Genomic DNA, 25,424 nt, shown 5'->3' on the forward strand with positions numbered 1-25,424 from the left:
ATCTCTAGAGAACATAACATGAATGGGCAGTAAATGAGTGTTTCCATGGTGACATTTATGGATTGTACACGCCGTCTTAATAGATCACGAAAACGCCCACTCATAATATACACAATTCTATAGTCAATTCTAGCGCGTGATATTTGGATCTTAGTAGATCAGGCCCAAAGAGTTGAGACCCGGGGTGGACCGCTCGCCTGTGCATCGGTAGGGGACATCTCTACGCTGCTGACCCGTCTCCGCTCGGGATGGTCTCCTGCTGGCCCCACTATGGACTGGACTCTCACTATTATGTTAGATCCACTATGGACTGAACTCTCACTATTATGTTAGATCCACTATGGACTGGACTCTCACTATTATGTTAGATCCACTATGGACTGGACTCTCACTATTATGTTAGATCCACTATGGACTGGACTCTCACTATTATGTTAGATCCACTATGGACTGGACTCTCACTATTATGTTAGATCTACTATGGACTGGACTCTCACTATTATGTTAGATCCACTATGGACTGGACTCTCACTATTATGTTAGATCCATTATGGACTGAACTCTCACTATTATGTTAGATCCACTATGGACTGGACTCTCACTATTATGTTAGATCCACTATGGACTGGACTCTCACTATTATGTTAGATCCACTATGGACTGGACTCTCACTATTATGTTAGATCCACTATGGACTGGACTCTCACTATTATGTTAGATCTACTATGGACTGGACTCTCACTATTATGTTAGATCCACTATGGACTGGACTCTCACTATTATGTTAGATCCACTATGGACTGGACTCTCACTATTATGTTAGATCCACTATGGACTGGACTCTCACTATTATGTTAGATCCACTATGGACTGGACTCTCACTATTATGTTAGATCCACTATGGACTGGACTCTCACTATTATGTTAGATCCACTATGAACTGGACTTTCACAATATTATGTCAGACCCACTCTACGTCCGTTGCATCCGGTCTCCCCTAGAGTGGGGGGGGGGGGGGGGGGGGGGTCACCCACATCTGCGGCCCTCTCCAAGGTTTCTCATAGTCCTTCACATCGACGTCCCACTGGGTTGTGAGTTTTTCCTTGCCCTTATGTGGGCTCTGAACCGAGGATGTCGTCGTGGCTTGTGCAGCCCTTTGAGACACTTGTGATTTAGGGCTATATATATATTGATTGATTGAAGGTTGCATCCTCAAAACACGCGTCTATCTTAAAGACGACCATTTTCTACGTGCACCACTTGTACATGCAGTTCCAACTGTATAATAACAACAATAACAATAACAAATGTACGTATATTGTACACCATGTTCAAGGGACATACCACGCTGTCCTTTTGTTACCAAGTGTAATGCATCTTTGGTTCGTTATCGCCGTTTCTCCGTCTGTTTTCCTCGAGTTCCCTTATCTATTTTGCCATTTTTTCCACAGGCCATTTCTTTTGTCCAAGGCCCAACCCTACCCTACCGCTTGTCAACGCTCTCTCTCTCTCTCTCTCTCTCTCTCCCCCTTACCTCCCTGTGGCTGAACAAGCAGCCGTTTCATTTCCACTCATTCATCCGCCATCTTTTACAGTGGGAATAATCTCCTCTCCAATCTCTGCCTGGCGTGTATGTTGTGGGAAAAAAAAAAAGCGTCTGGATGTAATGAAGAAGTGGCGTGTGTGAACACAGAGGAGGAGAGAAGGTGATGGACGACAGTAAATATATGCTTATGTGTAGACATGCAAGGACAGATGGGCTCAATTATTCACGACTCCGGCATTAGTAACAAGTCTTATTAGTCAATTAGCCAGTAAATAGAGGGCCTAGTTCAATGACACGCCAGTAATAAGCTCGACTTTTAAACGATTACTTACCCTTCTAAAAAATTACCAATACTTAGCCCTTTTCAGTCTTTTTTTTTTTTTTTTTCATTTAATTTTTATTGACATCCAGCATAGATAGAGATAGATAGATAGATAGATAGATAGATAGATAGATAGATAGATAGATAGATAGTACTTTATTGATTCCTTCAGGAGAGTTCCCTCAGGAAAATTTAAATTCCAGCAGCAGTGTACAGAATTGAGATCAAATTTAAAAAGTAAAAAGTAAATAATGGGGGTATAAATGGAAACAAAACAGAAAAATATTACAATAACAATAAAAATAAAAAGCAACAATGAGAATACAAATATAACAGTAAAATAAGAATATAACAACAGAAACTGGGCAGCGTCGGACATTCCTATCCATTACATCATATGTGCATACATCATACATCTATTGTCTGCCCTAAATGGCAAAACATTTATTTTTTGGGTTATATCCCAACGATGCCACCCCTCGCACCCCCAAAAAAAGAAAAAAAAAAACGGCAAGAAAACAAAACAAAGTACCGTATTTTTCGGAGTATAAGTCGCATCGGCCGAAAATGCATAATAAAGAAGTAAAAAAAACATATATAAGTCGCACTGGGGTATAAGTCGCATTTTTTGGGGAAATGTATTTGTTTAAAACTCAACACCAAGAATAGACATTTGAAAGGCAATTTAAAATAAATAAAGAATAGTGAACGACAGGCTGAATAAGTGTACGTTATATGAGGCATAAATAACCAACTGAGAACGTGCCTGGTATGTTAACGTAACATATTATAGTAAGAGTCATTCAAATAACTATAACATATAGAACATGCTATACGTTTACCAAACAATCTGTCACTCATAATCGCTAAATCCCATGAAATCTTATACGTCTAGTCTCTTACGTGAATGAGCTAAATAATGTTATTTGATATTTTACGGTAATGTGTTAATAATTTCGCACATAAGTCGCTCCTGAGTATAAGTCGCACCCCCGGCCAAACAATGAAAAAAAACTGCGACTTCTAGTCCGAAAAATACGGTAATAATAACATTTACAGATACATCAATTAAAATTTAAAAAAAAAATAAATCCATCCATCTATTTTCTACCACTTGTCCCTTTCGGAGTAACAATAATAATCAAAAATAAAATAAAATAATATAAACATATAGTAAATAAAAAAAAATAAAAAAAAAACATTAAGGGAGTAGGGTTGTACGGTATACCGGTATTAGTATAGTACTGCGATACTGATTAATAATTCATACCGTCTCTGAAACGTACCAGTCCAGCAACATCCCCCGCGCCTGCGTCGAAGTCCCGTTGTGGCATTGCTGGTTTACGAGCAGAGGAGCATGTTCGGCAGCACACAATCACAGAGTACTTACAAACACACACAGTGTGTAGACAGAAAAAGGGAGAACGGACGCATTTTGGCTTAAAAACTAACGATAAAGGTGAAGTTATAACACTGAAACGCCCTCAGGAAGAGATGCTTTAAGACATGGCTAGCTAGCTAGAGGCTAACATCCGCCGTCGGCAGTGTTTTAGCTACTTCTAATCCTGGTCTCCATGGCGACGAATAAAGTAAGTTTCTTACTAGTATCGTCCCTGCAGGACGAGGAATAGCTAAACATGCTTCACTACACACCATAGCTCACCGGCATCAAAATGTAAACAATTGCCATTGGTGGATCTACACCTTAGATCCACTGTAATGATACCAAGTACAGGCACGTATCTAGTCGATACTACTATGATTACATCAATGTTTTTTGGCATCACAACATCTTCTTTCGTTTTTTAAAAATGTATATAATGCTTACAAACTCAGGAAATATATCCCTGGACACATGAGGACTTTGAATATGACCAATGTATGATCCTGTAACTACTTGGTATCGGATTGATACCCAAATTTGTGGTATCATCCAAAACTAATGTAAAGTATCAAACAACAGACGAATAAGTTATTATTACATTTTAACAGAAGTGTACATAGGAAATGTTAAAAGAGAAAGTAAGCAGATATTAATTTATTTTATTTAAGGACTTAACTGCAATAAAAAAACATATGTTTAATGTACCCTAAGATTTTTTTGTTAAAATAGAGCCAATAATGCAATTTTTTTGTGGTCCCTTTTATTTAGAAAAGTACCGAAAAGTATTAAAATAATTTTAATACCGGTACAAAAATATTGGTATCGATACAACACTGATAGGGAGTAATCTATTTTTTAAACAGTACAATCACTATTTCGAGAAAATAAAAATCAGGCTTATGGGGCGTGACATAGTTGACCCAGTTTTCCCAGTATGAAGTACATATCTCCAATTTATAATCAATAAAAGCCGTTATCTTCTCCATTTTTATAAATGTCCATTGTGATTTCCATCCATTGCTTCAAAGTCGGGCTCTCCTGTGATATCCATTTCCTAGTAATAGTCTTTTTGCAAAGCCACTAGTAGGATATTCATTAAATGTTTATCTTTTGTCAGCCAATCCTGAGGTCCGAAGAACAGAGTCTTACTTTCAAGTCTTACTTTTCAGGCTTAACCGTTTATTGTGTGACTGATACACAGCTTCTCATTCCCCCTATATGATATCCGATCTACTTATCCATTCACAGTATCCATACATAACTCCTTGAGGACATATTTTTTATTATTTTAAGACAGGCGGCTGCGGTATTCACCAGTTATGGGCCGTCAAGTTAACACATACAGTATACAACAAAGACGAAGCAAATACGGAATACGACGCTTTGGTTGTTTTTTTTAAATCAATGGCCGTTTACATGCAGCTGGGGCCACAAGTGCAACCCCGACGATGAACCACAGCTTCAGTGGGCGATGACAATGAGCACGTAGAAAATCGTGAGTGTGTGGGATCAAAGCAGTGGAGGATGAAGGTTTGAGCAATCTTACCATCATCTCCTGATCCTGACCCGGCATCTGTAAAGGAAGACAAACATGCTCGTTAAAGACACTCGGATTTTCTTTTTGAAAATACTATTAATATTTAATCTAATATGTTGGTCATTGTATGGTATTTGTGCCTCGTCCATGAATTCTCCAATGCATGTTGTTCTCAAGAACACTAAAACAAGGTTTCTTTACCACAGCGCCCCAATATGCTTTTCAGCTGCGGTCCATACGGGCTGCAGTGGTACTCTGTTGTAATACACTTTTCCACCACTTGTGGCAGTAATGACAAGATCAAACAAACAGAAGAAGTCTGGAGCTAAAGTCAAAAACAAGTTGCCTCTCTATTGAAGCTATTATCATATATATATCTGATTTATGACATCCAAATACTTGCAAAGCTTGCGAATAAGAAGATATGATCAAAATAGTATCAATCTCACGGAGATTTCCGAAGCCAGTCATGTAATCCGTGTTGAACCACAGATCCCTTCCCCATCAACAACAACACAAAGTAGCAAGAAACACGACAATAATGAATAAAGCAAAACATGTTCTAGACTAAAAATCACTTCATATTCTCTACTGCTCGCTAGTGTTACCATATCTGAGTTATTGTGTAGAAATATGGGGAAATAACTACAAAAGTACACTTCATTCACTAATGGTGTTACAAAAAAGATCAGTTAGAATAATACATCATGTTGGATATAGAGAACATACAAATCATTTATTTATTGAATCAAAGATACTGAAATTCCACGACGTAGTGAATTTGCAAACAGCTACAATTATCCACAAAGCAAACTATAACCTGCTACCCAAGAATATACAACAATTATTCTCAACAAAAGAGGAGAAATATAATCTTAGAAAAATGTAATTTAAAACATTTGTATGCACGTACAACACTTAAGACCTTCAGTATATCAGTATGTGGAATTAAATTATGGAATGGATTAAGCAAAGCAATCAAACAATGTACTAATATGATCCACTTCAAGAAACTCTTCAAACTTAAAGTGTTTACAAAGTACAAAGAAGAAGAACCATGATAAACATTCTGAATGTATTTAATCCATCCATTCATTCATTCTCGAAATAATCTTACTCATCTCATCATATGAAATGTAACTTACTTCACCAATTATTATTTATTTATTTATTTTTATTGTGATTACTTATGGAATACATTGTGAATAAATTGAGAACCGGAAGTGAACAAAAGTTTTAGCAACTCTTATGTAAAAGAAAAAGGGTAGGATTAAATAAGCCCGGCTTCTTCCTACTCATTTTCGAACATGTTGAAAAGAGAAACTGGAAATTGTGATGTATCATGTTGTATGCATGCATGTTCGAAATAAACTAAAACTCAACTCAACAACAATGCAAATCAAGCAGACTTTGTGAGAGCCAACAATGATTACTTTGGGAAAAAATTATGACCCAGGACCTAATATTTTTGAGCCCGAACACAAAGAGGATGAGCAATAAGTTTTAGAAGCTGAGTGCTAAACAAATGTAGCATCATTGTGCACATGTTAGTGCTAAACATACAAACTAAACATAATAAACCATAATAAAACAAACACTTACTGTAATATTTCCACTATCCCTGGGATGCCGACCAGTGGGACGCTCACATAATTCTGTTTAGATGAAGATTCAATCACAATTAAATTTAAAAAGTTGCTGCAACTAGCGTCTTTTTGTGTCTTTTTCGCCACTTTGCGGATGTGAAAGTCGACCAGCCTCTCAGTCCATAGTCACATGTGTCTACTACCAGGTGAGAGATGCATTCATTTTAATCAAAAAGTTGCTTTTAGCAAGTTTGAGACGAAGCAGAAGCAGTCGTCGGCTTAAAGTGTGTTAATAATAGCAGCATAAGCTAGCATTAGCTCACCGCTATAAATGCGCCGCTAAAATAGGCCGTCTGCGTTGGCGCTTATAATAACAATATCACTCATATTTGGTCAATTTTCAGGTCACAAGATGTAAATGGAGAATTTTTGGCAGTTTCTGGAAGTTATTAGAGAGAGTATAATAAGCGCAATAGAGGACCCTCGATCTGTTTACTCAATTGATAGCTATTTATTTACGATTTCGAATGCATAAAAAAAGCCAAGCTTATGTGTTCTTGTCTTACATAAGGATTGTGAATGATAAACAACACATCTTTGCGTATTTCCAGTATGACTGATCTGATAACTTGGTCAGAGTGCAGAAGCGTTATGCCAGTGACGTAGAAACTACGGAAATTACAGAAAAGCGGAATATTCAAAATGGCTGACTGAATTTGTGCCATTTTGTGACAGTTTAGATGGTATTTTTGCATACTTTGCGGATTGTAAATACAATTGGATTTGGTTTAATGGAAACAACGAAACACAAATAAGCATATCAACTCAACTTGGTTTTCCACTCTACTGGTAATTTAAGCGCAAAAATGATGACCAAAGTGGTGAAGCAGTATTTTCATTTGCACTTTAATTTTGTCGACAGTTTAATTGAGAAACATATTCATTATTAATTTAGTTTATTTGTGTGTAAATTTATTTTTGTGCTAATAATTGTTCGGCCTATCTGTCGAAGTCAAAAAGGTTAAGAACCCCTGCACAAAAACATGTTAAAGTGCGCAATGTGGCAGGAAAATTAATGCATTTTATGTGATTTCAAAGCTGCATTACATAATATTCGCATAAAATGTTCATTTTACTAACATTATGCTGCATGCTGGTAAGAACATCACTTAAGAAAAGTAATTCCAAAAAACTATTCACTGGAATTATATTATGCTAATGAGTACGAGCAGGTAAACAACCTACAATGTAATAAAGACATGAGACTGAAAAGTAAAGTAAAATGAGAGTAAAACTGAATTTTATGAACACAATTATTTTGTTAAAGTGGATTTGCACTTTTTTTGGAACGTTGCCTAGCATTCAAAATTTCTATGTAAGACAGGAACTCATATGTCTGTTTTTGATGCATTCTATCTTGTAAATAAACGTAAATAAAAGTCAGATAAAAATGGTCAACGTCATTGCGTCTCTTTTACCCATAAAACCCACTTAAAAACATTCAACATTCGGTGAGCTGCTGCATCGCCTCTGAGTTGGCAAAAGTTAATTCTATATTATAAATCATGCCTCTCACCTTGATAGTAAAATATGTTGGCCATAAAACAAGATGTTGGTCAACTTTGACAGCCAACTTAGACCCGGAGATGGCGAGAAAGACACGAAAAGACGCTTGTTTTTTCTTTAACCCAATAGTCGACATCCCAGTGAGAGCAGGTATTGTACAGTAAGTGATTGTTTAATGTCTGTTGTCTCTCAGGAAGTCTGCATGAGTTGCAGTCAGTGTTGTTGAAGGAAAAAAGTGAACGATGTGATGCGTTTGGGAAATTAATGTGTAAATATTACATACTATAATGCATGTGCCTGTTGCTACATAACAGATATGTACTGTATATATAACTACGAGGGAGGTTTTTGGATGTGTTTTAGAGCACCTAATAGGCAGATTTACATTGCTTCCATGGTTAGATGATTTTTTCCAGCATTCTTTTACGAATTAAAATGCATTTAAAAAATGATTAAGGATTGTGAATGAGAGGAAAATGAAAATTACAAAAGAGTGAAGTTCTCCTTTAATGGCGGAGTGAAAGCTTGGCAATTGGGTGGGTGTTTCAAGGGTAGTTTCCCCTCCACACACTTTCACTCATTCAGAACTTTCACTCGATCCTTATTATATTTCCACAGAACTTTCCTCCAGAAGGTCTTATCTTTGTCCATGTGATGTCAGATAAAAGAAAAAATTAAGCTGTTTGGCCACAATACCCAGCAATATGTTTGGAGGAGAAAAGGAGAGGCCTTTAATCCCAGGAACACCATGCCTACCGTCAAGCACGGTGGTGATAGTATTATGCTCTGGGCCTGTTTTGCTGCTAATGGAACTGGTGCTTTACAGAGAGTAAATGGGACAATGAAAAAAGAGGATTACCTCCAAATTCTTCAGGACAACCTAAAATCATCAGCCCGGAGGTTGGGTCTTGGGCGCAGTTGGGTGTTCCAACAGGGCAATGACCCCAAACACACGCCAAAAGTGGTAAAGGAATGGCTAAATCAGGCTAGAATTAAGGTTTTAGCATGGCCTTTCCAAAGTCCTGACTTAAACGTGTGGACAATGCTGAAGAAACAAGTCCATGTCAGAAAACCAACACATTTAGCTGAACTGCACCAATTTTGTCAAGAGGAGTGGTCAAAAATTCAACCAGAAGCTTGTGGATGGCTACCAAAAGAGCCTTATAGCAGTGAAACTTGCCAAGGGACATGTAACCAAATATTAACATTGCTGTATGTATACTTTTGACCCAGCAGATTTGGTCACATTTTCAGTAGACCCATAATACATTTATAAAACAATCAAACTTCATGAATGTTTTTAGTGACCAACAAGTATGTGCTCCAATCACTCTATCACAAAAAAAATAAGAGTTGTAGAAATTATTGGAAACGCAAGACAACCATGACATTATGTTCTTCACAAGTGTATGTACACTTTTGACCACGACTACAGCTGGTTTGGAACTGTAAAAAAATTTTTTTTTTAAAATGGCATAATGCAATATTTTAGCTCAGTCTTGTGGACACTCAGATTAGCCTCCAACACTTGCAGTTTGCACTTGTTCAGCTACAATAACGCTGGTGAATCGACATGCCCTGCCCTCCCTTGCAAGCAACAACAGCCATCCCGCCACCCACCATCAGTGATTCAGCATCCCTTCTCGCCTTCCTACTTTCAAAACTTTTCTTGTTTTGCTTTACTCATTCTCTTTTCACATTTTCCTAACCGCGTTGGCTCAGTTTATGTCTGTGCAAACACGACTTATTTTCCTAGAAGGGAAGCTGATTATTACCAATGTACATTTGGAACAGTAGCGCAGTGCAACGTGAGATAGTTTGGTGTTTAAGTTAGAGGAATCATCTATGGATGTTCTCATTCATTTAGGTCAGTGGTTCTTAACCTGGGTTCGATCGAACCCTAGGGGTCCGGTGAGTCGGGCTCAGGGGTTCGGCGGAGGTCAAGACACACCCGACTCATCGTGTAAATAAAAACTTCTCCCTATCGGCGTATTACGGATACGGCAACAGCAGAAGTCAGACTGATTTGTAGGTGTGTAATTTGTTGTGAGTTTATGCACTGTGTTGGTTTTGTTCTTTGAACAAGGTGATCTTCATGCACGGTTCATTTTGTGCACCAGTAATAAAACATGGTAACACTTTAGTATGGGGAACATATTCACCATTAATTAGTTGCTTATTAACATGCAAATTAGTAACATATTGGCTCTTAACTAGTCATTATTAAGTACTTACTAATGCCTTATTCGGCATGGCCTTATTATAACCCTAACCCTCTAACCCTGGCCCTAACCCTAACTAAATAACTCTAAATTAAGTATTTGTCACTTAGAATATGTTCCCCATACTAAAGTGTTACCAAAAACATATAACTTTGTCTTGAATATGAAAAAAAAAAACATTTTAGTTTTCACTAAAGAAGGGCTCAGTGAATGCACATATGAAACTGGTGGGGTTCGGTATCTCCAACAAGGTTAAGAACCACTGATCGAGGTCATTCTCAGGGCATTCAATCAATCGCAACTATACTTAGAAAACGTTTTTGTCTCTAATCTGAGCAGGCTTCATCAGTTCATGCTCATAGAATTAGATTGGTCAGCTCTAATCCGAGACTAGATCTTCCTCGTTGTCTTAACCCTTAACACTTAGTTTTGTACGTTCACGCCATTCAAGCGGTGTCCGATTCATCCGCCTGGTAAGGAGGGAGGGCCAAGTGTTAGGGCCGCACAGCCTTTGAAACGAAGTGAGCTCGGGTACCCCTCTAGTTATCAAGTGTGAGTAGAAAACAAAATGGCTATTTAGCTAAAAATGGATAAAATGGTAAATTAAATAGTGGATTCCATAAAACCTAGTCAGAAATTACATATAATCAGTTCCCTTGATGAAACACTTTTTACACACTGCAAGCTAATGCGCCAGCAAGTGCATATTTTTCGAGAAAACGTCTTCTTCTTGATGCAGAAAGCCAAAATAAAATAAAATAACTTCGCATGCATCTTTAAAGTAAACAAACGTTTGCCGTATCTGTGTTACCTCAATGCAGGTTTGATAATGTAGCAAGACTCACGGGATGTCCGAATCCCTAGCGGCATATTTTCAACATTTCGCCATGGCACTAGATTCTAAGGCCAAGGGGGAGGGTTAAAACAAAGGGGTGATGGGAAGAGGGAGAACTTGGATTGACTCTAAGTCTATGAGCATGAATTGATAGTCTGCTTGGATGAGAAGCAAAACGTCTTGTAAGACAAATTGAACTGTTCAGTTATGTATAATTAAATATTTAGATTGGTCAGATCTAGTCTAATATAGTATTTGACTAGATCAGCCCAATCTAAGTCTCATTTAGTCTGAGACTAGGTCTGATCAATCGAAGTCAATGAGTATGAAATGATGAAGCCTGCTCGAATGAGAGGCGAAGCGTCTTCCAAGACAAACTGAACATTCCAGTTGCGACCGATTAAATACTTAGATTGGGTAGATTTAGTCTCATATAGTCTTTGATTAGATCAGCCCAATCTAAGTCTAATTTAGTCTGAGAGTAGTTCTGACCTATCAAAGTCCATCAGCATGAACCGATGAAGCCTGCTCGAATGAGAGGCGAAGCGTCTTGGAAGACAAACTGAACAGTCCAGTTGCGACCGATTAAATACTTAGATAGGTCGGATCTACTCTCATATATAATAATTCCTTGGAATTACAATTGACGATCAAATTAACTGGAAATCACATATAAAACATGTACAATCTAAGCTGTCAAGAAGCATCTCAGTAATAAATAAAGCAAAGCAGGTTCTGGATCACAAATCACTCCACATTCTTTACTGTTCATTAGTTTTACCATATTTAACCTACTGTGTGGAAGTCTGGGGGAATAATTATAAAAGCTCATTAAATTCAATAACTATACTTCAGAAAAGAGCTGTACGCATCATCAACAAGGTTGGATATCTGGACCATACTCACTCACTATTCTTACAGTCAAAAATATTGAAATTTAATGATATTATTTTGTATCAAACTGCACAAATAATGTATAAAGCCAAAATAAATAAACTCCCAGGAAGCATTCAAAAATTGTTCAGCACACGAGAGGGCGGTTATAATTTAAGGGGGAATTTAAATTTCAAAATGCTTAGTTATAGAACGACCATTAAAAGTTTTTGTATTTCAATTTGTGGAGTGAAATTATGGAATGGTTTGAAGGATGAGTTAAAGCAATGTCCAAACATAAACCAGTTTAAAAAGAAGTATAAGTACATGGTATTCCAGAGGTACAGAGATGAAGAAGGGCTTTGATATTGGGTTGTTTGTGTTACAGAAGAGTGTGGGGCTGCCCATTGAGGCAGTGGTGTTGTTGTGGTGGCATGATACCATTTCCATGATCACTAGTGGTAATGATGTGGCTATGTATGTGTGTAGTGTGCATATGTATGTATATATCTATGATGTATGTACAGTATATATAAGTTCTTTGAGTTTGTACATTGAGTGAACAGGTAGTTCTAGCTCAGAGTAATTTATGATTTAAAGAAAAGGGGTGGGATTAAATAAGTGTAAACTTCTTCTCACTCCTTTTCAAATATGTAAAAAAAAAAAGAAGGAAAAAAAAAAAAGAAAAGAAAAAGAAAGTCCAATGCTCATTTGTTTTTGTTTTTTATTCTCCATTGTTTTTCATTTTGTTATAATGGCTGTTAAGGCTATAGCACTGTATTGGATCAGGCTTGCTCTTGTTTTTATGCATATTTGAAATAAAAATATATCAATCAATCAATCAATCAATATAGTCTTTGACTAGATCTGCCCAATCTAAGTCTCATTTAGTCTGAGACTAGATCTGACCAATCGAAGTCAATGAGTATGAACTGATGAAGCCTGCGCAAATGAGAGACGAAATGTCTTCCAAGACAAACTGAACATTCCAGTTGCGACCGATTAAATACTTAGATTGGGCAGATTTAGTCTCATATAGTCTTTGATTAGATCAGCCCAATCTAAGTCTAATTTAGTCTGAGAGTAGTTCTGACCAATCAAAGTCCATCAGCATGAACTGATGAAGCCTGCTCGAATGAGAGGCGAAGCGTCTTCGAAGACAAACTGAACAGTCCAGTTGTGACCGATTAAATACTTAGATTGGTCAGATCTAGTCTCATATAGTCTTTGACTAGATCTGCCTAATCTAAATCTCATCTAGTCTGAGACTAATTCTGACCAATCGAAGTCCATGATCATGAACTGATGAAGCCGGCTCGTATGAGAGGCAAAACGTCTTGGAAGACAAACTGAACAGTCCAGTTGCGACCGATTAAATACTTAAATTGGTCAGATCTAGTCTCATATAGTCTTTGACTAGATCTGCCTAATCTAAATCTCATCTAGTCTGAGACTAGTTCTGACCAATCGAAGTCCATGAGCATGAACTGATGAAGCCTGCGCGAATGAGAGACGAAATGTCTTCCAAGACAAACTGAACATTCCAGTTGCGACCGATGAAATACTTAGATTGGGCAGATTTAGTCTCATATAGTCTTTGATTAGATCAGCCCAATCTAAGTCTAATTTAGTCTGAGAGTAGTTCTGACCAATCAAAGTCCATCAGCATGAACTGATGAAGCCTGCTCGAATGAGAGGCGAAGCGTCTTCGAAGACAAACTGAACAGTCCAGTTGCGACCGATTAAATACTTAAATTGGTCAGATCTAGTCTCATATAGTCTTTGACTAGATCTGCCTAATCTAAATCTCATCTAGTCTGAGACTAGTTCTGACCAATCGAAGTCCATGAGCATGAACTGATGAAGCCTGCTCGAATGAGAGGCAAAACGTCTTCTAAGACAAATTGAACTGTTCAGTTGTGTATGATTAAATACTTAGATTGGTCAGATCTAGTCTCATATAGTCTTTGACTAGACCTGCCCAATCTAAGTCTCATCTAGTCTGAGACTAGTTCTGACCAATCGAAGTCCATGATCATGAACTGATGAAGCCGGCTCGTATGAGAGGCAAAACGTCTTGGAAGACAAACTGAACAGTCCAGTTGCGACCGAATAAATGCTTAGATTAGTCAGATCTAGTCTCATATAGTCTTTAACTAGATCTGCCCAATCCAAGTCTCATCTAGTCTGAAACTAGTTCTGACCAATCGAAGTCCATGAGCATGAACTGATGAAGCCTGCTCGAATGAGAGGCAAAACGTCTTGCAAGACAAACTGAATAGTGCAGTTGCAACCGATTTAATACGTAGAGTGGTCAGATCTATTCTCAAATAATCTTTGACTAGATCTGACCAATCTAACTAAATCATATCTCGTCTCAGACTAGATCTGACCAATCCAGCACATGAGCATGAACTGATGAACCTGCTCAAAAGACAGGCGAAACGTCTTCGAAGACAAACTCCAGTTGCGCTTGATTGAATGCCCTGAGAAAAAGAGGAATCTAATCGACCGAGGACAATGTTGTTACCACAGAATTAGTTAAGTTAAGTTGCATCATTTTTTGAATGTTGTAATCTATCTTCATCAAGCCATTTAAACAACTAAGTAGATGAACACATTACACAATAGAAAAAAGAGAAACAGGAACATTTGTGTCCATTGAAAAGACAACTCAAGGGACAGCTGTGGAGCTAATGGAAATGAGATATCAGGGAGACTAATGGGACAAAAGGGTTATATTTAATGGGGAGCATGAAGATTGGACACTGGAACATTGGATAAAAAGGGTCATGCAGTCTCATCAGACCAGATTGACCCTTTAGGACCCAGGAAAAAGAAGCGGATTAAATAACACACGAGAGTGTGTTTGGACAGTTCTCTACAAATGTACCAGGAAGGAAAACCTAATATCAAACTTCATAAGAGTAAGCACATTTAGAGAGGCCTGAAGGTCTCGTCCGCAGTTTGCTGACAACAACCTCCAACTGCAGACCGCTTGTGGCCTTGCTGTGGTAAGGTTTGTCGTGTCCAGTCAATGTTGTAGCGTGTCAACTACTCCATCTCCATGGCTTTTCCACTAAATCTCACTAAAGCTCCCTAAAACACTCAAGCGCACTGAGCTGCCCGGTAATACGGCTGTGAAAGGGATACTGATGGGCACTTTGAGGAACAGGCAGAGTAACGTGAGCCGTAGCATAAAATGTTCTGCTAAAACGAGCAGGGCCATAGACCACGTGCGGAGTCCCAGAGGACCGTCAGCTCTTTGCAAAACGTGGAATGGGTTTACAACCGCGGGTTCACAGTATCAACAGTGCTGAGGGTGTTTGTTTAAATGGTGTGTGTGCTCATGAACGCCACATCGTTAGCGTCGGCTTGACAAAATAATTCACTGGTGACATCTCGTCTGATTTAGGCCAGTGCACAGGCAAGAACATCCCTTTCAGTAATAGCAATTCAAATGTAGCTTAATTATGAACTTAGCCATCTACCAGAGCCATTGATGAAAATATATAGATACACAGCTTGTAAGGTAAAAGCATTGAGACACTCTTAATTAAAGGGGATCTTTGATTATTTTAAGAACAAGATTCTTGTGTGCAGAAAACAATTTTTGTGTATTCTGCGGAAGTATCAGTCAAACCTGTCAGCAGGTAAGAGACATCTCTTACACAAAAATTGTTGTCGGCACACACAAATCAGGCCCCTAACTCAGGGGTGTCAAACTCAAATACAGAGTGGGCCAAAATTTTAAACTGAACAAAGCCGCGGGCCAAGGTTGAACAAATTAACCTTTTAATAGGGACCCAAACAAGTTTTGCATTGAACATTGACCAAGCAAGGCTTATACAACTTTATAGTGACATGCAAAATCGAGTTTCAAATAATAATAATAATAATTAAAAAATATCAATGGCACATCAAATACAATTAATATAAAAATGGAATGCCTCTTTTCTATTTGCAGCCTTCTGAGGTAAATATCAACATTCACTTTTTCCACAGGCTAATAAATTAGAAAATAAAATAAAAATGAATAAACCAACCATTCAGGACTTTAAACTGCTCAGTGTGCAACACACTGATCTAATCTGATGTGCCCAAGCCAGATACCTGCCATCTTTTCTTGGATGCTAGTTCATTAATGTCGGGGCTCAGGCTTTGAGCTGAGGCAACCTTCATTATCGAACAAAGTTGTTCATCAGTCATTATATCTCGTAGTCCACCCGGACCACAGTCTTGGGGGCGTGCCTTAAAGGCACTGCGTTTAACGTCCTCTACGAGCTGTCGCCACGTCCGCTTTTCATCCATTCTAACAACGTGCCCGCCGAGTCACAAGATATGTGCGGCTTCTGTACGCACACACACGTGAATGCAATGCATACTTGACCAACAGCGATACAGGTTACACTGAGGGCCCCCCCCCTCTCTGTGCGTCGGTTGAGGTGGGCGGGGTTGGGGGGGCGGGGTTTGGTGGTAGCGGGGGTGTATATTGTAGCCCGGAAGAGTAAGGGCTGCATGGGATTCTGGGTATTTGTTTTGTTGTGTTTATGTTGTGTTACGGTGCGGATGTTCTCCTAAAATGTGTTTGTCATTCTTGTTTGGTGTGGATTCACAGTGTGGCGCATATTTCTAACCGTGTTAAAGTTATTCATACAGGCACCCTCAGTGTAACCTGTATCGCTGTTGGTCAAGTATGCGTTGCATTCACGTGTGTGTGCGTGCAGAAGCCGCACATATTATGTAACTGGGCCAGCATTCGTTGGACTGGGCGAAAAACGGACGTGACGATTTTCGGGAGGGGCACTGACATTTGAGAGTCTCCCGGGAGGGTTCTCAGTATGAGAATTACAGTGAATGTGGTGTTACCGCGTTTGACACCCTTGCCCTAACTCAGGGGTCGGCAACCCAACATGTTGAAAGAGCCATATTGGACCAAAAATACAAACAACCTTACAGAAGTTTAAGAACTTTACACTACTCTATATTAGAAATGGCAACAGCAGAGGATGAATGTCCCATAACAAGAAGATAGAGAAAAAGAAGAAGCTTATCGACTACGGTGTCGGCACAGACTACAAAGGTGGACGCGTGCAATTTTTCAGGATTTATGCAGATCCCAAATACAGATCAGCAGGTACCAGAATGTAAGAAAAGTTGCTTTTGCATAATATTGTTAAACAAAACGCCAGATAATACTGTATGTCTTACCTTGTACACACACCATAATAATTTATTTCATGCGCCGACAACCCATCAAGCGGTGCGGCTTTAATGCTTACTAAGGTTGTAATAAAACATTGTGATGGATTTTTGAGCGCCGTGTGTAATGTTCTATATTTTCAATGGAACATATAAAGTGTTGGTGTTGTTTACTTGAGTCATATTGCTATCATATTGCAGTCTACACGTATCTCTTATGTTTGACTGCCATCTACTGGTCACACTTATCATTACACCATGTACAGAATAAAATTGCTTCGAGGTCAGTAAGCAAAACCAGAATTATTCCGTACTGTAGGCGCACCGGGTTATAAGGCGCACTGTCGAAATTTGAGGGGAAACAAAGGATTTTATGTGTGCCTCATAGTCTAATTTCCATTTATGAAAATAACATTTAAATACCAAAACATACACTGGCCCTTAAGCAATGCAAAGTTCAAGGCAAGACCCCTTTTTTTCCCTAAAGCAAAATGCTTTGCACAGGAGTAAAAGTGAGTGGAATTATAATTTGATGGAGTATAACTCAAACAAGGGTTTATTAAACAGGTAAATTGAAATAATAACAAGGACACTTATTGAATCGTAGCTGAGGAAATTGCATTCTTTAGGAAAAGAAAGAAACAAATAGTAGTCAAGAGTCAAGCACTAGTGTGTTTTTTCTGCCCACTTATCTGCAACAATGAACAGTCACAACATAAGCGATCAAATAAGTGATAGAAAATGAGAAGTGAAATAACTGATATTTTGTTTAGTATTTTCAGAAAACGTCAAGTGACGGCCTGGCATGCATTTAATTAGAAAAAGAAAAGTTGGTGGTTCCCTAATCCAGCGTTTTTCAACCTTTTCTGAGCAAAGGCACATTTTTTTCATTGAAAAAATTCTGAGCCGATATTGACGATAAAAAGTTGTTCTCGCAATTGTTGGATATGAATTCAAACCATAACCAACCGTGCAAGACTATAGCTCTTGTCTCAAAGTAGGCGTATTGTCACATCACGCCATGACTTATTTGGAGTTGTTTGCTGTTTCCCTGCGCTCTATTTTGGTGGCTTTTCCTCTTTTATTGGTATTTTCCTGTAGCAGTTTCATGTCTTCCTTGAACGCTATTCCCCGCACCTGCTTTGATTTCGCAATCATGACTACTTTTTAAGTTGTGCGGACGCTATCCTTCTTTGTGGGGACATCGTTGATTGTCATGTCATGTACGGATATATATATATATATAAATGTTTATTTGAAATAGGTACAGATACAGAAACATAGATACCTGAAACAGTTATCCAATGTATGCATCATAGTGTTTGTAGCCAAAGCTAATTTACAACACTTGTCCCCAACAACAACAACAACAACACAGATCTAACATCATTAAAATAGGAAAATAAAAAGAATAAGGCAAAGAGGAGTCGACAATAATGATAATAGTAATAATACAGAAAAAAGTGCTAACTAGATAAAAGCCAATAATAATAATAACACAGACAAAGTGCAGACTAGATAAAAACCAATTAGTGAAAATTAGTCAAAACTAAACATGGGAACACGATTGTTGCTCAACTAGCCACAATTTTGTTTGTATTTTGAAAGTGAAAAATGCAGGTATACTTTTGAAAGTGTCAGGTAGAGAGTTCCATAGTCGTGGTCCTTTTATTGAAAAGGCAGTCTGGGCAAAAGATGTTCTACGGAATGGAACGCAACAGTTGCCTTTTGACATTGCTCGGGTGGTAGATCTGGTACCACTTTGCAGTCTTGTAATTGCCTTGCAGAGCAATTGGGGAGCAGAGTTATCCAAGCATTTAAAAACCAGTTTGACTGTGTGTAACAAAATAAAATTGGCAAAACTTAAAATATTGTATTTGGTTAAAATGTGGCAATGATGATATCGTATACTCTTCTTGTCTAGGACTTTCAAGGCGCGGTTATAAAGATGCACTTTGTGGACGCCGTCTGCTCCGCACGCTGTAAGTCTTTGCTGTCGTCCAGAATTATGTTTTTGTTTACTTTGCAGCCAGTTCAGTTTCAGTTTCGTTTTGCATAGCCATCCCTAAGCTTCAATGCCTTTTCTTAGCAGCACACGCCTTTTCTTTATTTTAGGTTTAAGTGTTAGATACCTTTTTACCTACACGCTGCCTCCCGCATATTGTGATCACCACAAACCATGTTCCCGATCATCTACAAAGCAATGCTGCCACCTACTGATATGGAAGAGTATTACACGGTTACCCTTCCGAGCTCTAGACAGCACAAACGCTCAACAATGGCACATTTGCGGATTATAATTACTGGTTTGCACAAAATATTTTTAACCCAATTAGGTGAAATTACATAATGGTTGAAGTGGTTGAAAAACACCGCCCTAATCTACCCAAAGAGATGTGGATGATGTGTACAAGTACAGGGAATGATTTTAATGTGATCAAAAAATATCAACGCTTAAACTCATACTGCTTACGTTGTGTTTGGTAATAACAAAATAACAATAGAGCATGCATTGGAATATGCAATGGGCATGATTTCCATGCATGTTGTACGTCTTGTTTGCTCACTTGGCAGGGACAGCAGACTTTGCCAATCTGTGCTCCGTCAGCAGGCAAAATGTGCTTTGCAGGAAAATTATTTCTAAAATGGGCACCAGAGTGATATTACATCGGCCCCGTGAGTAAATATTGATGACTCTGTGTTCCATATAAGATATTATTGCACTACAGTACATGCATGATAATGCTTTGATGTATTGTAGTCATGACGTTCATAACTTACAATATATTTCAGGCACATCGGCAGCCTTCTATATATAGGTCACCTTTGGTATTCTAATTCTTACCTCACAGTGTGCAGCTAGAACTCTGTGATGGGAAAGCCGCCCATGATTGCACATCACACAACGCTGAATCGATTTTAAGGACAGATTAATTTACTGTAACAAAATGCTACACACATTTAAACCATGATTATTACGTTTTCTTTAAAAGGTATCAAACTATATTTGTTGATATGTCTCAATTTGTGCTACTAAGAAGGAAACAACTTCTCTGGAATGATCCTGTTTGCAGTTTGGGAGGATCATACTTATCCCACAAACTTCTACACTTAATTGGGGAATTACTGAGGCAACATGGAAAATACAGTAAGACAAATATCATTCCTGGAGACAAACAGTGTGCTGTATACGCATATCGGTATTGATTAATCACAAGAATGTATTTGAGGGTACGATAACTAATTTCCCTATGGAGCGTATTTACCCAATCAGCTGGACAATGAGCTGTGGATAAAACTTATACTGCGCTAAATTTAAAATTGGACATTTAAAAGAAATCTAATTTCTAATAGTAATGATAACACTATTGATAGAAACAAATACAAGTACACATTTTGGTAACACTTTAGTATGGGGAACATATTCTAAGTAACACAGACTTAATTTAGAGTTATTTGGACACTAGGGGAACATATTCTAAGTAAAAAAGACTTAATTTAGAGTTAGGGTTAGGGTTATAATAAGGCCATGCAGAATAAGGCATTAATAAGTACTTAATAATGACTAATTAAGAGCCGATATGTTACTAATTTGCATGTTAATAAGCAACTAATTAATAGTGAATATGTTCCCCATACTAAAGTGTTACCCACATTTTATATGTTGATAACAATCACCGTAAAGACAGAGCTTCATCTTTCATCTAAAAGTAAATAATAACCTAAAACATGACATACAATATATTAAGGTGTTAATATATGTAGACTAATCTGTAAAATAAATGCATTTTGTGTATGAGTCCAATCATTTTTAACATTTTCTTAAGTAAAAAATGCACCATTTGCACCAAAATTGCACCAAAGCTTGCTTCATTACCATTAGCTAATATGCTAATATGTTTACTATTGTCTGCGTTAGTATTATTAACTTACAATGACATTCATTTTGTATTGTTTCATTTGTGTAAATTCACCAAAACGTCACCGTAGAGTGATTGACTGTTTAGCTGATTGGAGAGCTAGATTCCACAGCTAGTGGGTCCATGACGATGACTTCTGTTTTGTTTGATCAGCCGTTTTACTGCAGTGTTACAGACACTGTTGGGAAACAATTAAGGTATGTTAATAAACATTTACATAATATTTATGTTTAATTAACTAATTTCACAATGTCTATACATGCGGCTTATAGTCCGGGGCGGCTAATATATAGAACATGTGTTTTTCTTTAAAAATTTAGTGGGCGCGGCTTATATACCAGTCAGGGTTCGTACACCTTTTCCATGGCCAAATTCAAGCACTTTTTAAGGACTTTCAAGATCAATTTTCCAGTTGTTCCAGTACCCTTCAAAAGGCGAAAAAACCAGTGTGAATCAATCCATAGCCTTGTTGTTTGAGGTCACCAAATCTGCTAAAACTTAAGCCTAACATTGAACCAGCAGTTATTAACTGAATGGGGCATAGAAAATGAAGCAGTGTTTCTGTAGACCAGGGGTGCTCATTACGTCAAACGCGATCTACCGGTCGATCGCGGAGGTTGTGTCAGTCGTCCGCCAGCCAGGCATTAAAAAAATAGTCCTAAAAATGAGCGATCATAAATCTTCACTATAACGTCACTTTCGTCACTTGATTGACATTCACGGCACCCGAGGGTCATCTGAGATGACGCTGGCTGCTGCCAGCTCATTAGAAAACATTACAGACAGGAAGGCGAGAAACACTTTTTATTTCAACAGATTCTGGCGCCGTACTTGTCGTCAAAACTCCAAAGACCGACTGCACAGTTCCTGCCTTCACAATAAAAGCTCTGCTTCATCCTGCCTGCGCTAAGAGTCTCAGAAAGCTGGCGTGCACAAGCTAGCAACCTACGGAGTTTGCCGCCAATGTATTTCTTGTAAAGTGTATACAAAGGAGTATGGAAGCTGGACAAATAAGATGTCAAAAACCAACCACTTTCATGTGGTATTGGACAGAAAGGAGGACTTTTTTTCTCCTCCATTTGAATATGCGGACGTTATCAGCACCACTGTCTGATTCCAATCAAAGCAAGTCATCAGAATCAGGTAATACACCAACTTATATTCTTGTCTTCATGTAAGAAAGGAATCTCTATGTGTTAAACATGCTTATTTTATCATTAAACACCTTTAACTTGTTAACAATATTAACTATATGTGTTAAACATGCTTGTATTATCTTTAAACACCTTTAACTTGTTAATAATATTAACTATATGTGTTAAACATGCTTGTATTATCATTAAACACCTTTAACTTGTTAACAATATTAAGTATATGTGTTAAACATGCTTGCATTATCTTTAAACACCTTTAACATGTTAACAATATTAACTATATGTATTAAACATTCTTGTATTATCATTAAACACCTTTAATTTATTAACAATATTAACTATATGTGTTAAACATGCTTTCATTATCATTAAACACCTTTAACTTGTTAACAAAACATATATTTCATAAATAAGTAAATATAAATTATATATATGAATGAGGTAGATCCCCACGATTTGATCAATTGAAAAGTAGCTCGCCTGCAGAAAAAGTGTGAGCACCCCTGCTGTAGACTATTCAATGTCATTGGTGTTTGCAAACGTGTCTCCATTTGTGTTGGTTTTCCCATTTCCTGTTCTTTTTCTTACTTACATCAATCAATGACATCGAACAGCACGGATTGATTCACACCGTATTTGTGCTTGTAAACTGCATAACGTGATATAAATACACGCACCCTCAAAATTTCAATTCCACTCATTTATTAACAAAACTGTTCCACATTAATATAAGGATACTAAATTAAAGTAAGATATGTTGTTTGTTTCACAACACCTGTCACATGTCATTAAGCACATCGAGCCGTATAACTGTGGCTATGATAACAAATTAACAAAAAGACAAAAGTTAACTTTTTTTGCTTTCACTGAGGCAGCCAGACAAGTTAAGTAGACAACAAAAATAATCGAGCAAGAAATGCATGCAACCCATTTATTCTGAGTTCCTCCCGGATGACAGAGCTTCTCACCCTATCTCTAAGGGAGAGCCCCGACACCCGGCGAAGGAAACTCATTTCGGCCGCTTGTACCCGTGATCTTGTCCTTTCGGTCATAACCCAAAGCTCATGACCATAGGTGAGGATGGGAACGTAGATCGACCGGTAAATTGAGAGCTTTGCCTTCCGGCTCAGCTCCTTCTTCACCACAACGGATCGATACAGCGTCCGCATTACTGAAGACGCCGCACCGATCCGCCTGTCGATCTCACAATCCACTCTTCCCTCACTCGTGAGCAAGACTCGTAGGTACTTGAACTCCTCTAGTTGGGGCAAGATCTCCTCCCCAACTTGGAGATGGCACTCCACACTTGGAGGTGCTGATTCTCATCCTAGTCACTTTACACTTGGCTGCGAACCGATCCAGTGAGAGCTGATGATCATGGCCAGTTTAAGCCATCAGGACCACAACATCTGCAAAAAGCGGAGACCTAATCCTGCAGCCACCAAACCGGATCCCCTCAACGCCCTGACTGCGTCTAGAAATTATGTCCATAAAAGTTATGAACAGAATGGGTGACAAAGGGAAGCCTTGGCGGAGTCCAACCCTCACTGGAAACGTGTCCGACTTACTGCCGGCAATGCGGACCAAGCTCTGACACTGATCATACAGGGAGCGGACGGCCACAACCAGACAGTCCGATACCCCATACTCTCTGAGCACTCCCCACAGGACTTCCCGGGGCACACGGTCGAATGCCTTCTCTAAGTCCACAAAGCACATGTAGACTGGTTGGGCAAACTCCCATGCACCCTCAAGGACCCTGCCGAGAGTATAGAGCTTGTCTACCGTTCCACGACCAGGACGAACACCACACTGTTCCTCCTGGATCCGAGGTTCGACTATCCGGCGTAGCCTCCTCTCCAGTACACCTGAATAGACCATGTTGTGTAAAAACTACAAAATCATTCACTCGGCTCTAAGTTGTGAAAAAGGTTACAAATTATACATTACATGACCTTCACAGTACAAACGAGTCTAATAATGGACTAGAAATTTCCATCCAATGTTCATTAAAACGTCAACCTCCCGGCATGATGGACCGATGCACCATTGTTCTCTTGGGGGTGGCTCTGGCATGTAAGATCAAGCGTGTAGCTTTCATTTTTAAGGAAACTTATTTTATTTTTTTTCCATTTTATTATTTGCCTATTGACTCAGACTGCCGAGAAATATGATGAACATTTCCAAGCATTTACAAGCACTTCACCCGAAATTCAAGCATTTTTCAAACCTTGAAAACACGACATTAGAAGCCTAGCGAAATGATTTTTTTTTATATAAACGGGGATAGCAGATCCATTCTATGTGTCATACTTGATCATTTCGCGATATTGCCATATTTTTGCTGAAAGGATTTAGTATAGAACAACGACGATAAAGTTTGCAACTTTTGGTCTCTGATTAAAAAAAGCCTTGCCCCTACCGGAAGTAGCGTGACGTAGTCAGTTGTTCGCTTCCTCATATTTTCCTATTGTTTTCAACGCAGCTAGAGCGATTCGGACCGAGAAAGCGACGATTACCCCATTAATTTGAGCGAGGATGAAAGATTCGTGGATGAGGAACGTTAGAGTGACGGACTACAATGCAGTGCAAAACATATCTTTTTTTGCTCTGACCGTAATTTAGGTACAAGCTGGCTCATTGGATTCTACACTCTCTCCTTTTTTTATTGTGGATCACGGATTTGTATTTTAAACCACCTCGGATACTATATCCTCTTGAAAATGAGAGTCGAGAAGGCGAAATGGACATTCGCATAGACTTTTATCTCCACGACAATACATCGGCGAAGCTCTTTAGCTACTGAGCTAACGTGATAGCATCTGGCTCAAATGCAGATAGAAACAAAATAAATAAATCCCTGACTGGAAGGATAGACAGAAGATCAACAATACTATTAAACCATGGACATGTTACTACACGGTTAATAATTCTCAGCCTGGCAAAGCTTAACAATGCTGTTGCTAACGACGCTGAAGCTAACTTAGCAACTTAGCAACCGGACTTCACAGAGCTATGATAAAACATTAGCGCTCCACCTACGCCAGCCAGCCCTCATCTGCTCATCAACACCCGTGCTCACCTGCGTTCCAGCGATCGACGGCGCGACAAAGGACTTCACCCGATCACAGATGCGGTTGGCGGCTAGCGTTGGCTAGCGCGTCTGCTATCCAAGTACGTCCTCCTTGTTGTGTTGCTACAGCCAGCCGCTAATACACCGATTCCACCTACAACTTTCTTCTTTGCAGTCTCCATTGTTCAGTAAACAAATTGCAAA

At 38.6% G+C, this 25,424-nt stretch overlaps 1 protein-coding gene across 1 annotated transcript in view; it reads right to left on the reverse strand.

Moving 5' to 3' along the window:
• Window positions 1-25,424, reverse strand: part of LOC133663255 (tomoregulin-2-like) — a 430,554-nt gene that overhangs the window by 203,817 nt on the left and 201,313 nt on the right. Inside the window, exon 4 of the mRNA XM_062067604.1 lies at window positions 4,799-4,825. Within this exon, the coding sequence (XP_061923588.1) occupies window positions 4,799-4,825 (27 nt within the window). The remainder of the gene's footprint in view (window positions 1-4,798; window positions 4,826-25,424) is intronic.

This window comes from Entelurus aequoreus, linkage group LG13, assembly GCF_033978785.1.
Source record: "Entelurus aequoreus isolate RoL-2023_Sb linkage group LG13, RoL_Eaeq_v1.1, whole genome shotgun sequence".
Classification (NCBI taxonomy): Eukaryota; Metazoa; Chordata; class Actinopteri; order Syngnathiformes; family Syngnathidae; genus Entelurus; species Entelurus aequoreus.